This window comes from Oncorhynchus kisutch, linkage group LG30 (genome assembly GCF_002021735.2).
Source record: "Oncorhynchus kisutch isolate 150728-3 linkage group LG30, Okis_V2, whole genome shotgun sequence".
NCBI lineage: Eukaryota > Metazoa > Chordata > Actinopteri > Salmoniformes > Salmonidae > Oncorhynchus > Oncorhynchus kisutch.
In genome coordinates, this window is record NC_034203.2 from 27,358,098 (window position 1) to 27,376,231 (window position 18,134).

Below are 18,134 nucleotides of genomic sequence, written 5' to 3' on the forward strand. Positions count from 1 at the left end.
TGGGGGTCGCTCTGTGAAGAGATGACATTATAAAATATAGTGTGGGATCACTCTGTGAAGGTATGACATTATAAAATATAGTGTGGGATCACTCTGTGAAGGGATGACATTATAAAATATAGTGTGGGATCGCTCTGTGAAGAGATGACATTATAAAATATAGTGTGGGATCACTCTGTGAAGGTATGACATTATAAAATATAGTGTGGGATCGCTCTGTGAAGGTATGACATTATAAAATATAGTGTGGGATCACTCTGTGAAGGTATGACATTATACAATATAGTGTGGGATCACTCTGTGAAGGTATGACATTATAAAATATAGTGTGGGGTCGCTCTGTGAAGGTATGACATTATAAAATATAGTGTGGGATCGCTCTGTGAAGGTATGACATTATAAAATATAGTGTGGGATCACTCTGTGAAGAGATGACATTATAAAATATAGTGTGGGATCACTCTGTGAAGAGATGACATTATAAAATATAGTGTGGGATCACTCTGTGAAGGGATGACATTATAAAATATAGTGTGGGATCACTCTGTGAAGGGATGACATTATAAAATACAGTGTGGGATCGCTCTGTGAAGAGATGACATTATAAAATATAGTGTGGGATCACTCTGTGAAGGTATGACATTATAAAATATAGTGTGGGATCGCTCTGTGAAGGTATGACATTATAAAATATAGTGTGGGATCACTCTGTGAAGAGATGACATTATAAAATATAGTGTGGGATCACTCTGTGAAGAGATGACATTATAAAATATAGTGTGGGATCACTCTGTGAAGGGATGACATTATAAAATACAGTGTGGGATCACTCTGTGAAGAGATTACATTATAAAATATAGTGTGGGATCACTCTGTGAAGGGATGACATTATAAAATATAGTGTGGGATCACTCTGTGAAGGGATGACATTATAAAGTATAGTGTGGGATCACTCTGTGAAGGGATGACATTATAAAATACAGTGTGGGATCACTCTGTGAAGAGATTACATTATAAAATATAGTGTGGGATCACTCTGTGAAGGGATGACATTATAAAATATAGTGTGGGATCACTCTGTGAAGGGATGACATTATAAAATATAGTGTGGGATCACTCTGTGAAGGGATGACATTATAAAGTATAGTGTGGGATCACTCTGTGAAGGGATGACATTATAAAATATAGTGTGGGATCACTCTGTGAAGGGATGACATTATAAAATATAGTGTGGGATCACTCTGTGAAGGGATGACATTATAAAATATAGTGTGGGATCACTCTGTGAAGGGATGACATTATAAAGTATAGTGTGGGATCACTCTGTGAAGGGATGACATTATAAAATATAGTGTGGGATCACTCTGTGAAGGGCTGATTAAAGTGAAAATGAACACATTTCAACGTAGGCTACAACCATATGCAAAAAAAATAGACGGCTTCACCATCCAGAATATCACTCAGGGACAGTGGTCTGAACATGAGGTAATGCGTTCCGTGATATGAGTCATTTTATTGAGGGCAGGCCAGGAGGAGTTGTAGTTGAGGTGTAGGGCTGGTGTGATGGGAAGACCTAGCTCAGGGACTCTGGTTTCTCCTTGTGGTGAAGGGTTGTAAAGGTTTGGGGTTTGTGAAGGGAAGAGTTCATGAGTCGGGACATGTTATTATATAAACCACAAACTTACGTTCCACATTTATTACTGGGTAGATGCTTGCAGCACATTATATTTATCATAAATTGGATTGTAATTGCATTTTGCTTGCAAATGGATCTCACCTACTTCATGTCGTTGAGTGGAAATGCAAATTAAAGAAGCGTGATGCAGGGCCACCGTGTACGTTTTCCTGTGTATGATTCCAGCAGACGTGCGTGAAGGCTGTTAGTCACGGACCATAGGTAAAATGTCATTTATTTCCAATAATGTTTCAGCTAGCTCTCACTACAGTATCTTATGCCTGCGATCTCTTGCTTTATTGCTTACGGCAAAGTAAGTGACAGCCTCCTTCCGTTTCTCTCCACATACATTAACTAACCACATTCCTCACCTCAACTCCCATCCCTCCAACATGCATACATTACAGTACATATGACGAGGGGGATGGGGTAGATTCACTAGTGTCCTTAAATCCCAAATCAACCCCTAGCCCCTACCCCCTAGAGCAGGGATGGGCAACTTTGATGGGGGTGGGGGCCATAAAAAAATCATGGGGGGCCACAGTGGCTCTTGGGTCTGGGTACCCACATCCATACCCACACTTGCAGTCAGAGGCGGTTCTAGCCTTTTGGGGGCCTTAAGAAACTTTTTACTGGAAATTCTACACATTTTGTCATGTGGCAGAGAAAAGGGTTTGCAATTTTCTAACTAATTTCATGCAATTCTACTCATTTTGCCATGGGGCAGAGACAAAAATGTGCAGTTTTACAGCTAATTTCCTGCATTTCTACACACTTTGCCATAGGGTTGAGAGAAATGTTTGCAGCTCTTAATATAGAAAAAGACTAACTTTGACGTGCTTCCAAATTACAAAATCGCACCTGTATTCTACTATTCTAACTCTCAACAGTAATTTGAGACCCCGACTGAATTAAATAGTTTTTTGTATTGCGGGCGGGCCTACAATGGTCGTCAGTTGCCCATCCCTGCCCTTATGTATATCTAATAGGATTGGATGGGTATCCACAATATGGTTACAATTCCACAGAGGACAAGAATGGTGGACATTCCACCATATTTCTTACACATACAGCACTAGTCTAAAGTTTAGACACACCTACTCATTCCAGGGTTTTTCTTTATTTTTACAATTTTCTACACTGTAGAATAATCAAAACTATGAAATAACACATACGGAATCATGTAGCAACCCAAAAAAATGTTAAAACAAAGCTAAATATATTGTATATTTAGATTATTCAAAGTGGCAACCCTTTGCCATAATGACAGCTTTGCACACTCTTCGCATTCTCTCAACCAGCTTCATGAGGTAGTCACCTGGAATGCATTTCAATTAACAGGTGTGCCTTGTTAAAAGTTAATTTGTGGAATTTCTTTCCTTCTTTATGTGTTTGAGCCAATCAGTCGTGTTGTGACAAGGTAGAGGTGGGGAGAGAACGTCAAGACTGTGCAAAGCTGTCATCAAGGCAAAGGGTGGACACTTTGAACAATCTAAAATATAAAATGTATTTTGATTTGTATAACATTTTTTGGGTTACTACATATGTGTTATTTCATAGTTTTGATGTCTTCACTGTTATTCTACAATGTAGAAAATAGTAAAGGTAAAGAAAAACCCTTGAATGAGTAGGTGTGTCCAAACTTTTGACTGGTACTGTATACAATCCTCTCTGATCTACACAAGTCTCTAGGGGGTTAGTGGCTAGCTAGGGGATGGTTTGAAACAGCCACTAACCATGTTCCCTAGATGGGAACATGCATACATATTACATCCATCAGTGGAGACCAACCCCACGGCATGATAGAACCCCTTGAAGGCCACTCACCACGTTCCCTCTATGGGCCATTAGGATGGCAAAGTTGGTCAGGTGACTACAGGAACAGGTGGTGTGGCTCTTGTTGGTGTCCAGGAGCTTACAGCCCTGAGTGGACCAGTAGCCTATCATACTCCTCTCAGAGTAGTTCCAGAATGAGCAGTTGGGGTTGTCGTAGTGCTCCTTCTACAGAGCAGGACATTAAGAAATAAGAACATTGTTTCAGACAAATAGTTAACAGTTAGGGTTGTAGAAGTTCTCAATAAGCAACACATGAGGAAACCTTTTGAATACCACAAACAATAACATTCTAAGCATTGTTTAAAACAAACTAACACATTACTTTAGAGTGCATATGCTTCCTACCTATATATAGATACTGTTATTTTCCATCAAAAGGCAATTAACAGCAGGCTAAGATTTGAGTTCAGTATACTATTAACAGTATATAGTCTAGTGAGTGTGTGTAGGAACAGTGCAGATCTACTAATCTGGGTAAGAGCCTAATAAAACTTGATTCGATTTTTTTGTCTGTCATGCCAAGTGTAATTATACACAATTTCAGTAAATTATAAACAATTGCAGAATACCATGGCATAAACATGGTAGCATGTTCTATGTAAACTAACAAATGTATAACCGTGGGAGTTCCAGATGTACACAGGTATTGGTATTTTACAGCCGTGCTCACAGTGCAGCTGTATCTTATGACATTGGCTTTGATCCTCCAACTACTAAAGACCACACTGCCATTTCCTTTCCCACTATTTCCCCCTGCACTGAACAACAACGCAGAATGACACTAGGGCTCCAGAGCTTTCTCAGGGGAAGGGGAACTCACGTCGAGGTGCTCCAGGGTGAAGATGACGGGGTCAGACACGAACACACGGCTGGACTCCTTGGTGATGGAGGCGGCCAGGATGTGCGAGTTGACGGTCAGGTCTGAGAGGTTACGTCCTCCCCCTCGGAGCGTGGCGTTCTCTGTACTGAGGAACTGGCCCAGGTGCTTGTAGAGGACAAACACCAGCTTAGCCACACCTGGGGAAAAAACAGAATAAGATTTACGGTGGCATTGTGAACGTATAAAATTGCTGCTCATTTCTATCCTTCAGCCACTTTCTCAGTGAAGGACAATTATCCTTCAGCATGATCTCATTCATTCATTCATTCATCCATTCCCCCCAAGTTACCGTTTTTACTGTTAACTTTGACTGTGTTTGCAGACAGCTGAATGGAGGCTCCACCCTTGCTGGTCTGGGGGAACCTGAAGTCCTGCACCTGGCCGTCTGTACTGAGCACATACACATCCAGCACTGGAGAAGGACAAGGAGAGGGGGAGGTAGAGGGGGAGGAGGGAAAAAGGATTAGGGAATGTTGGTGGTATACATGACTAAAAGATCACGTTTCAATCAATGATTTATAGATACACTAGATGACTATTAAGGGGTGCTGTGTTGAAGCCACCGTACCTCCATCTTGGCACTCCCCACAATTGTAAAAAATATTTTGGAAGCTATAGAAATGCATTCATTAATGTCTACATTAGTTTTTTGCGTGCTTATTATTTTACAGACATCTTAATGCATACTTTTAATTATATTATGTGAGCTAAACATAAGAATATACAGTACCAGTCAAAAGTTGCGAAACACCTACTCATTCCAGAGTTTTTCTTTATTTTTACTATTTTCTACATTGTAGAATAATAGTGAAAACATCAAAACTATGAAATAACACATGGAATCAAGTAGTAGCCAAAAAAGTGTGAAACAAATCAAAATAAATGTTATATTTGAGATTCTTCAATGTAGCCACCCTTTGCCTTAGTGACAGCTTTGCACACTCCTGGCATTCTCTCAACCAGCTTCATGAGGTAGTCCCCCCTGGAATGCATCTCAGTTAACAGTTGTGCCTTGTTAAAAGTTATTTTGTGGAATTTCTTTCTTTCTTAATGTGTTTGAGCCAATCAGCTATGTTGTGACAAGTTAGGGATGGTATACAGAAGATATCCCTAGTTGGTAAAAGACCAAGTCCATATTATGCAAGAACAGCTAAAAAAACTAAGAAAAATTGACAGTGCATCATTACTTTAAGACATGCGGGTCAGTCAATACCGAGAATGTCAAGAACTGTGAAAGTCTCTTCAAGTGCAGTCGCTAAAACCATCAAGCGCTATGATGAAACTGGCTCTCATGAGGACCGCCACAGGAAAGGAAGACCCAGAGTTACCTCTGCTGCAGGGGATAAGTTCATTAGAGTTACCAGCCTCAGAAATTGCAGCCCAAATAAATGCTTCACAGAGTTCAAGTAACAGACACATCTCAACATCAACTGTTCAGAGGAAACCGAGTGAAATCAGGCCTTCAAGGTCAAATTGCTGCAAAGAAACCACTACTAAAGGACACCAATAATAAGAAGAGACTTGCTTGGGCCAAGAATCATCAGCAATGGACATTAGACTGGTGGAAGTCTGTCCTTTGGTCTGATAAGTCCAAATGTGAGATTTTTGGTTCCATCCACTGTGTTTTTGTGAGACGCAGATTAGGTGAACGGATGTGGTTCCCACCGTGAAGAATGGAGGAGGAGGTGTGATGGTGCTTTGCTGGTGACAATGTCTGTGATTTATTTAGAATTCAGGGCCCACTTAACCAGCATGACTACCACAGCATTCTGCAGTGATACGCCATCCCATCTGGAATGTGGGAACACCTTCAAGACTGTTGGAAAAGCATTCCAGGTGAAGCTGATTGAGAGAATACCAAGTGTGTGCAAAGCTGTCAATATAGATAAATGGTGGCTACTTTGAAGAATCTCAAATATAAAATATATTTGTATTTGTTTCACACTTTCTTGGTTACTACATGATTCCATATGTGTTATTTCATAGTTTTGATGTCTTCACTATTATTCTACAATGTAGAAAATAGTAAAAAATTAAAATAAACCCTTGAATGAGTAGGTGTGTCCAAACTTTTGACTGGTGCGGTATATACATAAAAAAATCTTAAAGTATAATTTTTGGACATTACTAATGTTACTGTCCCCACTACAATAACAAAAATACTTAAATACATGTAATTTTGCCCTTGAAACATTTAATTGAAATATTGTCGAATTCCATTTATTCCTATGGCGACCGGTGGCTTTAAAGCATCTCAATAGCCAATACATAGAATCAGCAATTAAGGGTTTATATACATCATTGGTTTCAATAGCAACACACAGTGTTTAATAGAGCTCTGATATAAAGGTTGGGAAGGGTGAAACAAGAGAGCAGCCATGTCCAGTGTTCCTGCTACAGAATCCAATCAATATCCCATCCAGTGCTATTTACTATATATTTATTAAAATGCACTAAGCTGCTCCTGGTAACCCCGGTCTACAGAGCTCCTCAGGGAGAAAGAGAAAGATCACACCACCATACAACCTGCTACAGATCAAATGTTTTATTTCTTCCCCCTTTGGTCTCTGTGTGTGTCTCTCTCTCTCTCTCTGTGTGCGTCTCTCTCTCTGTGTCTCTGTGTGTGTCTCTCTCTCTGTGTCTCTCTCTCTGTGTCTCTGTGTGTGTGTCTGTCTCTGTGTCTCTCTCTCTGTGTCTCTGTGTGTGTGTGTCTCTCTCTCTGTGTGTGTCTCTCTCTCTCTGTGTGTGTGTGTGTCTCTCTTTCTCTCTGTGTGTGTGTGTGTGTCTCTCTCTCTCTGTGTGTGTGTGTGTCTCTCTGTGTGTGTGTGTGTCTCTCTCTCTCTCTGTGTGTGTGTGTGTGTCTCTGTGTGTGTGTGTGTGTGTGTGTGTGTCTCTCTCTCTGTGTGTGTGTGTGTCTCTCTCTCTCGCTCTCTCTCACACACTCAAAGGATAAATATGTTGGAAAAATCTATTGTTGAGGCATTGTGTGCTAAAAGCACATAAACTATGCAAGTATTCATGGTGCAGTGCATAAGCTTTTCCTTATCTGCTTCTATTTACCATTTACTGAGAAAGAGTTAAGGCATGGTTAGAGGATATAGCTACCATATAGAATATGAAATTATTCAATTGATTTCTTAGATTTTCCATAAGGAGACTGGACAGCTCATCTTGCAAGGCGAGCGGGGAACTCATAACCATGGAACAAAGAGGCTTGTGTGGGAAAATGACAGTTCACTGCACAAAGCTGACTTAAATGAATGAGATCACATTGCTAATAAACTGCCTGTGAGAACATATTAGCTTGCCTGGCGCTGAGCGAGACATCAAACGTCCTACTGTGACTTCAACTAAATGTGGTCTTTTTAAAAACCACTTTGCCTTTCTCCTGGAGGAATAGCTGTCCAGGTTATTTTTCTGTGTCTAGAATGAGAAGCCCACGGAAACTAACATCAGTATCTTTCTACAGAATGGTTGTGAATGTTAACTTCCACTTCCTTGGACATAACAAACTGTTGTAAAAAAGCACATTTTACTACTGAGGTCAAAGTAATTTTCTTCCAAGACAGGGTCATAGTTCAATTAAAATTATAATTAGACTGTGGATTGCAACTGGCAGACGTGTCTGTCTTCTTTTTCCTTTTTATGAGTGACGGGCAGGGAGGGTAGAGAGAAGAAAATAAACATACTGATATTGTCTGCAGGCACTTTGACTACAGCGGGCTCAATCAGGTTGTCGGCAAGGACGAAGGCTCCTTCCTCCAGGGTATCCAGTAACATGGTGGCGGCGTGCGTTTGCTCCGTGGAATTCATGTCTTCCCAGGACTTCAGGGCTTCCGGCCTCAGGAGGTTGTCAACCGTATCCACAATGGCCTGTATCCGTGGAAACAAATGTCAGAGTTTGTTGCTTTTTTATACCTCGTAAATTCTACAACTGTCCGCAGCAGAAAGGGGGCAAGGAAGGCATGTTATGCAGATAGCAAGCAAGGACAAGCAAATCAACAAGTAAACACTTGAATAAATAAGGTCCCTGGCATTATAGGATGATATGAAGATACATTTAAATTAAAACATCACTTAAAGATGGCATGGCAGTCACAGAATATAAACTAAAGGAAGTTGTCTCCCCACTTCCCTGGTTTAGACCCATTTATTTTCTTTTGAATAACAATACTGTGCCAGAGGGGAAGTTGGAACACAAACCAAATGTTTTTCAAATGAATGGAGCAGTTCCTTCTCAATACTGCTCTCTTAGTTCCTGTTCTTAAACATCTTACTTTTCCGAAAGAACAATTATCTTCCTCTTCCCTAACAATGAATATATTCCATAACAGGATCTGGTGATAATGGCCTTGAAATGTGCAGTTTTTCCTTCCTTGAGGCGAAAATGGTATCAAAAAAAGAAATGCATTTGTTTCTTGGGTAGCAGTCGAAGTAAAGATGGGGATATTTCTGCTTGTTTTCAATGGCAATCTTTTCATTTCCTGCTTGGCTGATAAGCAGTAAGTAAGCAAAACATTCCAAACCTTCTAGAAAAAGTATCATATTTTGATCAAAATGGAGGTCCCTGTGACCCTGTGCAGAAGAGTTCATGACTCCCATGTAGCTTAGCATATCTATATCCACACAGCAGCACTAATGCTAGCCCCACTGATGACTCCCATGTAGTTAAGCATATCTATATCCACACAGCATCGCTAACGCTAGCCCCACTGACGACTCTTATGTAGCTTAGCATATCCATAGCCACACAGAAACGCTAGGCTAGCCCCACAGATAAACATAGCCATTGGCATAATTACCCCACAAATCCATATCAACCCATGGCCCAATAAACCAGAGACAATTTAACCACAGGTGCCATTAACCACAGCAGAGGTCCAGGCTACACTATAGTGGTAATTAGGAAATAAAAAAGTCACTCACTGTACCAATTAGTGCAAAGCTGTGATTATCATCCACACACACACACACACACACACACACACACACACACACACACACACACACACACACACACACACACACACACACACACACTAATTGACCATAGGCACAATTACCCTGTTGCCTGGATTAACCATTGGGGGGATTAAACACAATAATTTATACATACACTAGATGACTGATGCGGGCGCTGTGTTGAAGCCCTGTGCCTCCATCTTACCACTCCCCCACCATTGTAAAAAAAAAACATTGGAAGCTATAGAAATGCATTTCTAATATCTATATTTGTTTTTTGCCACATTTATTTTATTACAGACTTAATGCATACTTCTAAATTGTTTTATGTGAGCTAAAAAAAATAATCTTAAAAGGAGGAGTTTTTGACATTACGAATGCTGCTGTCCCCAGTACAAGAACAAAAAATACATGTACATTTTGTCCTTGAAACATTTAATTGAAATATCGTAGAATTCCATTCATTCCTATGGAGGACTGCTCCTACTGGGGAGTACCAATACATTGCATCAGCAATCCAGGGTTTATATACATCATTGATTAAACCCTGTAGTCCCTCGCTATCACACCAGACTGATGATTAACCAATCACCACAACATGTAAACAGACCACACAGCATGGCTACCATTATTACCTAGAGCTATGATAAGCGTACCGTCCAGCTCTGAATCAGATGCCTATAGTGTCTGTTTGTGTCTCTCTATGGGGGAGTGCTGACCCTCCAGATGGGATAGATAGAGCCTCTGTTAAGGACCACACACACAACATCTAACGTTGATCTGACGTTCATTCGGGCGCGCTGTGCTTTAGGGAACACCCGCTGTTGGATGTCTGACTGCGCAAATTACAGCAGGCACTGTTCAGAGGTGATAATTACTCTCGGCCGGCAAACGCTATTGGTGTGTCCTTTATTGGAGTGTGATGGCGGAGTCAGAGAGGGGATAGGAAGGATAGAAGAGAGGAAGAGAGTCAGAGAGGAGAGGGGAGGGGAGTCAGAGAGGGGATAGGGAGGATAGAAGAGAGGAAGAGAGTCAGAGGAGAGGAGAGTCAGAGAGGGGATAGGGAGGATAGAAGAGAGGAAGAGAGTCAGAGAGGAGAGGAGAGGAGAGGGGATAGGGAGGATAGAAGAGGGGAAGAGAGTCAGAGAGGAGAGGGGAGGGGAGTCAGAGAGGGGATAGGGAGGATAGAAGAGAGGAAGAGAGTCCGAGAGGAGAGGAGAGTCAGAGGGGATAGGGAGGATAGAAGAGAGGAAGAGAGTCCGAGAGGAGAGGAGAGTCAGAGGGGATAGGGAGGATAGAAGAGAGGAAGAGAGTCAGAGAGGAGAGGGGAGGGGAGTCAGAGAGGGGATAGGGAGGATAGAAGAGAGGAAGAGAGTCAGAGAGGAGAGGAGAGGAGAGGGGGGTCAGAGAGGGGATAGGAAGGATAGGAGAGAGGTAGTGAGTCAGAGAGGAGAGGAAAGGGGGGTCAGAGAGGGGATATTCATGCCTCTAATTTGTGACAGTGTTAAAATAAAGTAAAAACTGTTCTGATTGAGTCCTCTTTTATTCTCGCCTGGGTGGAGGTCGCAACAATCACAAGGGTGTTACCCAAGATGCCCCACAGTGAACAGGACATTCTTGGGTGGTGGTGGTGCTGCTGATTTCACTAACATTGTCTATTGATGGATGGTGATGCATAAAGAAGACAGCCTTAAATCAAGTTGACAGAGACATATCCCAATTTTTCACAGTAAAAGAAACCTCAGTAAAAACAGCCCTAACTCATCATGGTGAAGATTGCTCCGACCAGTCAAACAGAGACTGATGAGAGAAACACAAGAGATCTGAGAATGCTGGTTTGTGCTGTGTAAGACAGGCCCACTTTGTGTTTACGCCAGAGCTCCTTCTTTCAACAGGACCTGCTCTCAGATTATAAACTCGGAGCAAAGGAAAATGACATGGAGAGAGAAAGGAATTAAAAGACCCAACATCCGATATGAACACAAACACATTAATTGGACTGAACACGAATCCACCAGACAAACACAAAGATGTCAACGAGAGAAAGAACATGGAGACGCTGAGAATGGTAAAGTGTAAGCAAGTGAAAAACTGGGTACACTGCCACTTTGATCACACTTACGGGTGACAGGGAGGTACAATTACGGCCGTGGGAAGGCAATTACTCATACAACACACAAGGAGCAGACAGGAGATGGAGGGATGGAGAGAGAGATAAGTGATAGGAGAGATATTAAAGATAAGCCAAGACATATTGACTGACAGACAGGCAGGCAGGCAGATAGACAGGCTGGCAGATGGACAAACAGACAGGTGAGTTGAGAGGTAGAGAGATGGATGGGCAAACCGACAGGCTAATAGACACACAGGCAGATAGACAGGCTGGCAGATGGACAAACAGACAGGTGAGTCGAGAGGTAGAGAGATGGATGGGCATACCGACAGGCTAATAGACACACAGGCAGATAGACAGGCTGGCAGATGGACAAACAGACAGGTGAGTCGAGAGGTAGAGACATGGATGGGCATACCGACAGGCTAATAGACACACAGGCAGATAGACAGGCTGGCAGATGGACAAGCAGAGAGACAGGTGGACACGTTGTGCATACAGACAAGCCAACAGATAATCACAGACGGACAGACAGCCACAGGCATAACACCAATGCTACTGAGCATACTGTGGACACTTTAAGAGGTAAAGGTGTCTATGTGGAACCAGCAGGTATACAGTACCTTCATATATGCCCTGCATGTCCTCTCTCTCTTTTGAAGCTTTTTAACACAAAGAGAAGATCAAGAACAAGAGAAACACTATTAGGAAGCAAAAAGCTTAGGGGAAAGAAAGAGGATCGTCTGTGTCTTTAGAAAACACCTATCCTAAAATACACCACTTACCCAACTTGAATCAGGAAGGAAATTAGAATATATAAACCTTATGTTAGGTAGATGAAATAAGAAGCTCACAATATATTATATAGCACATTGTAAATGTGTTTCGGAAGCTGTATCTGAATATGTATCTTACATAACTACAAGGTCCTGGCTGGCAGAGACAAGGCTGCACAGCATTGCGTTGTAGAGGGGGAATTGCTGAGATTCAATTCCTATGCTTTGCATTAACGATGCTTTATAAAGCATTGAGACAATAAACAAAGCCAGAGGGGGTCATTTGGATTCCATGGCACTGAGGTTATAACAGTCTGCCAGCTCCGGGGTTTATTTAGAGGCTTAGTTGGCCTGTCTCGGTCTCAGTCAAAAGAGACGGATTCATTATTCCCACAGCCAGCTAAATCGTGGCTGAAGGAGTGTAGCATTGTGCTGTTGTAAGACAGTACATTTAGAACATAGACAGAAAGGTTCAGTCTATGACTAGCTACGAAGGGAACAAAGAAAACACTACGGACGTGCCTTTTGGTCCAAATCCACTTTGCTTTCACCTTTGCGTTCTGAATAGCACTGTAAAACTGTCATTCATTTCTATGACTGTGGAAGTTAGGCCTTAAGATTCCTGCTTGTACCTTTCACTCAGAGAGACATGGTAAGTGCTCTGGAGGAGGGAAGGCAGCTCTGTTCTTGCCTGTCTGGTGGTAGAGAGGAGAGTTATTCTTTGTGTTGGCTAGCGGGGGGCTGCTATCCATTAGCTCTTAGAGCTGCCAGGTGAGAAAGCTGCATTTCAGAACCCAGTAACTTCTATGAAAAGGTGGGGCTATAGGGCTGGAAGAATAAGCTCCCTCCTTACCCTCAGCCACAGCTCCCCCTAAGGGCTGGGGATGCCTTACCTCACTCCCTCCTTACCCTCACCTGGAGAAAGACTTGTGGTTGTGGAGGGGTGGGTGGGGATTGGGGTTAAATGAGTGACTCATAATTCACTTTTTTTTCCTTTAATGTTTCTTCGTACCAAGCGAAATTATCTAACGTCATTGCCAGATCAATTTGTTTATTTTAAGCTTAAAACGGATTTATACAAGTAACTTAGTTTAAGGTAAAATATCTTGAAAATGACATTTAAAAAATATAAATGACTTGTATAAAGCCTTGTTAAGATTAAAATAACAGAATGATCTGCCAATGACGTTAGATAATTTAGCTTGGTACAAAGAAACATAAAAAAAGTGACTTATCACTCCAAATAAGTTATTTAGGCTTGATTGGAATGAACTTTCTGCAGTGAGAATACCTTGAGGAGAGCAGGGAATACTACCTACCTAGATATATACACGCATGTTCATACAGTATATGGCACTCGTAGCCTACCTGGGGTCACAGAAAGTATTCAGACCCCTTCACTTTTTCCACATTTTGTTATGTTACAGCCTTATTCTATAATGGATTAAATAAAATAAAAATCTCATCAATCTACAAACAATACCCTATAATGACAAAGCCAAAAGTATTCAGACGCTTTGCTATGAGACTTGAGATTGAGCTCAGGTGCATCCTGTTTCCATTGATCACCCTTGAGATGTTTCTACAATTTGATTGGAGTCCATCTGTGTTAAATTCAATTGATTGGACATGATTTGGAAAGTCCCACACCTGTCTAGCTAGCAAAAATGCCAAAATTGTTGCAACTCCTATTACTAGCCTGTTCTACCTCTCTTTTGTATCGTCTGAGATTCCCATAGACTGGAAAGCTGCCGCGGTCATCCCCCTCTTCAAAGGGGGAGACACTCTAGACCCAAACTGCTACAGACCTATATCTCTCCTACACTGCCTTTCTAAAGTCTTCGAAAGCCAAGTTAACAAACAGATTACTGACCATTTCGAATCCCCACCGTACCTTCTCCGCTATGCAATCTGGTTTCAGAGCTGGTCATGGGTGCACCTCAGCCACACTCAAGGTCCTACACGATACCATAACCGTCATCGATAAGAGACATTACTGTGCAGCCGTATTCATCAACCTGGCCAAGTCTTTCGACTGATTGCCTCGCCTGGTTCACCAACTACCTCTCTGATAGAGTTCAGTGTGTCAAATCGGAGGGCCTGCTGTCCGGACCTCTGGCAGTCTATATGGGGGTGCCACAGGGTTCAATTCTCGGGCTGAGTCTTTTCTCTGTATATATCGATGATGTCGCTCTTGCTGCGGGTGATTCTCTGATTCACCTCTACGCAGACGACACCATTCTGTATACCACTGGCCCTTCTTTGGACACTGTGTTAACTAACCTCCAGACAAGCTTCAATGCCATACAACACTCCTTCCGTGGCCTCCAACTGCTCTTAAATGCTTGTAAAACTAAATGCATGCTCTTCAACCGATCGCTGCCCGCACCTGCCCGCCCGTCCAACATCACTACTCTATACGGTTCTGACTTAGAATATGTGGACAACTACAAATACCTAGGTGTCTGGTTAGACTGTAAACTCTCCTTCCAGACTCGCATTCAGCATCTCCAATGCAAAATTAAATCTATAATCGGCTTCCTACTTCACAACAAAGCCTCCTTCACTCATGCTGCCAAACATACCCTGGTAATACTGACCATCCTACCGATCCTCGACTTCAGCGATGTCATTTACAAAATAGCCTCCAACACCCTACTCAACAAATTGGATGCAGTGTATCACAGTGCCATCCGTTTTGTCACCAAACCCCATATACTACCCACCACTGCGACCTGTACACTCTCGTTGGATGGCCCTCGCTTCATACTCGTCACCAAACCAACTGGCTCCAGGTCATCTACAAGTCTCTGCTAGGTAAAGCCGCACCTGATCTCAGCTCACTGGTCACCATAGCAGCACCCAAAGCCAATTCTTCCTTTGGCCGCCTTTCCTTCCAGTTCACTGCTGCCAATGACTGGAACTAACTGCAAAAAACACTGAGGCTGGAGACTCATATCTCCCTCACTAGCTTTAAGCACCAGCTGTCAGAGCAGCTCACAGATCACTGCACCTGTCAATTACCTCATCCCCGTACTGTATTTATTTATTTATCTTGCTCCTTTGCACCCCAGTATCTCTATTTGCACATTCATCTTCTGCACATTCTACCATTCCAGTGTTTAATTGCTATATTGTAATGACTTCACCACCATGGCCTATTTATTGCCTTACCTCTCTTATCCTACCTCATTTGCACATGCTGTATATACATTTCCTACTGTATTATTGACTGTATGTTTGTTTATTCCATGTGTAACTTTGTGTTGTTGTATGTGTTGAACTGCTTTGCTTTGTCTTGGACAGGTCTGAGTTGCAAATGAGAACTTGTTCTCAGCTAGCCTACCTGGTTAAATAAAGGTGAAATAATTTGTTTTTGTTAATCGGGGGGGGGGGGGGGGGGGGGGGGTGACCAAGAACTTGATGGTTACTATGACAGAGCTCCAGAGTTCCTCTGTGGAGATGGGAGAACCTTCCAGAAGGACAATCATCTCTGTAGCACTCTACCAATCAGGTATTTATGGTACAGTGGCCAGACGGAAGCCACTCCTCAGTAAAAGGCACATGACAGCCCGCTTGGAGTTGGCCAAAACGCACCTAAAGGACACTCAGACTAGACAACAAGATTGTCTGGTCTGATGAAACCAAGATTGGCCTGATTGACAAGCGTCACGTCTGGAGGAAACATGGCACCATCCCTACAGTGAAGCATGGTGGTGGCAGCATCATGCTGTGGGGATGTTATCAGTGGAGCTTACAGGGAGACTAGTCAGGATCAAGGGAATGATGAACAGAGCAAAGTACAGAGAGATCCTTGATGAAAACCTTCTCCAGAGTGCTCAGGACCTCAGATTGGGGCGAAGGTTCACCTTCCAACAGGACAATGACCCTAAGCATTCAGTCAAGACAATGCCGGAATGGCTTCGGGACAAGTCTCTGAATATCCTTGAGTGTCCTTGATGAAAACCTGCTCCAGTGCGCTCAGGACCTCAGATTAGGGCGAAGGTTCACCTTCCAACAGGACAACGACCCTAAGCACACAGTCAAGACAACGCAGGAGTGGCTTCGGGACAAGAATGTCAGAGCCCGGACTTGAACCCGATCAAACATCTCTGTAGAGACCAGAAAATAGCTGTGCAGTGATGCTCCCCATCCAACCTAACAGAGCTTGAGGGGATCTGCATAGAAGAATGGGAGAAACTCCCCAAATACAGATGTGCCAATACAGATGTGCCAAGCTTGTAGCATCATATCCAAGAAGACTCGATGCTGTAATTGCTGGCAAAGGTGCTTCAACAAAGTACTGAGTAAAGGGCCTGAATACTTATGTAAATGTATATATATATTGTATAAATATTGTGCCTATTGTGTGTAGATTGATGGGGGAAAAAAACAATTTAATCAATTTTAGAATAAGGCTGTGACGTAACAAAATGTGGGAAAAGTCAAGGGGTCTGAATACTTTCTGAAGACACTGTATTATTTTATATTACCTTGTTGAAGCTCCGCCCAGCCGAGTCCTTTTCGCTAGGCCGTAGCTCCTGGAGCTGAGCATCCAGGATGTCAACCAGCTGCTCCATGAGACGCACTGATGAGCTGACGTCACCGGCGAACACCGGGCCCTGTGTGTGGTGGGCCAGTTCATTGGCTAGGTTAGCCGCGTTCTCCCCACTACGGATCTAGAGTTGGAGGGAAAAAACTTAAATATTAATGGACTGTTTAAGCTTTTAATTACTTGTTTCTTACTAAATACAGATGTAAGATCTGGATTTGGTCACTCTTTTGTTGCTGCAACTTATCCTGCGCCGGAGGAAATGCAGATGAGCTTCTTGACTGCATAAATTCACTGAAAACCCACACTAACACACAGTTATATTAACAGTATTCCACTTTCCATGCAGCCTCATTTTGACCAGATAATAGCCTAACCTCCAATCATGCCAAACTTTGGACTAAAGGTTCAAATCCGGTTTCTGCAGGATTATTTAGCTGCGACAATACAGGTCAAATGAAGAACCTACATCTGTACCTGGAATGTGGTACGTTAACTATGTGATAACAATGGATACTGCTGATTTAATGTGGAGAAAGGAAGAAAAACAGCACAGCAGGAAAAGGCTCAGGGTCATTGGTGCAACGTCTCTGGAGGATCGGCATCACAGTGTCAGACCAGTATACAAGTAATGTATCATATACTGATTAAAACTCAAATCAATATTAACGCTGCAAGCTATAGGCTACAGAGAGCAATTCAAAGTGGCAGAGATTTTTTTTTTACAGAGAAAAGTGCATTGAATGTGAATTTTTGTTCACATCTCGAAGTCATGCAGGGGAATACAGAATGTATGGGCAAACCACATCTTTAGTGTTGCAACCAACAAGATGCTCATACAAATACACTTTTTCCTTTCAGATAAAGAAGTAGAGAAAAGTTGGTGTTTTGTTCCTTCCCTCCCTGCCACCCAGGAGCTATGGGAGGACACTGCTGACCAACCTTTTGTGCCACTTGAGCGACCCAGTGGGAGGTACAGTTACTGAGGTCGGGTCCCTTTGGGTTCCAGGTCCCCCCTGCTACCGTGCAGAGGTAGGAGGCGATGCCTGGAGAAACACACAACAAGCAACAGTTACACAACCCTCTATTGTCTGTTTCTATTGTGTATTGAACAGTATGTGTGCATTTATTTGTGTAACTTCTTGTGATGTTGCTGAACACTGCCATCTTGAATACACGGTTATATCCCCTGCAAATGAGATTGTATGACAATGAGAATAGCCTGTTTAAATAAAGGTTAAATAGAAATAAATGAAAACGAGCCAGGACATCTCTTTGTCCTGCTCCTCTTACTATCCTGGCTTCTCTAGAGCAGGACAAACAATTGACTGAGGGCAGCC

At 42.5% G+C, this 18,134-nt stretch overlaps 1 protein-coding gene across 13 annotated transcripts in view; it reads right to left on the bottom strand.

Moving 5' to 3' along the window:
• Window positions 1-18,134, bottom strand: part of LOC109875133 (adhesion G protein-coupled receptor L2) — a 127,340-nt gene that overhangs the window by 30,671 nt on the left and 78,535 nt on the right. For 8 of the 13 annotated variants that reach the window (XR_004206370.1, XR_004206369.1, XM_020467347.2 and 5 more), the window contains 7 exons: window positions 17,737-17,840; window positions 16,736-16,921; window positions 12,090-12,128; window positions 8,081-8,264; window positions 4,681-4,803; window positions 4,332-4,528; window positions 3,503-3,676 (listed from right to left, as the gene is read on the bottom strand). Coding sequence is in view for 11 of the 13 variants with exons in the window: in XM_020467347.2 (XP_020322936.1) it covers window positions 3,503-3,676; window positions 4,332-4,528; window positions 4,681-4,803; window positions 8,081-8,264; window positions 12,090-12,128; window positions 16,736-16,921; window positions 17,737-17,840 (1,007 nt within the window). In the remaining 2 variants the exon portion in view is untranslated. The remainder of the gene's footprint in view (window positions 1-3,502; window positions 3,677-4,331; window positions 4,529-4,680; window positions 4,804-8,080; window positions 8,265-12,089; window positions 12,129-16,735; window positions 16,922-17,736; window positions 17,841-18,134) is intronic. The other 5 variants (XM_020467348.2, XM_031810349.1, XM_031810355.1 and 2 more) reach the window with 1 other exon arrangement.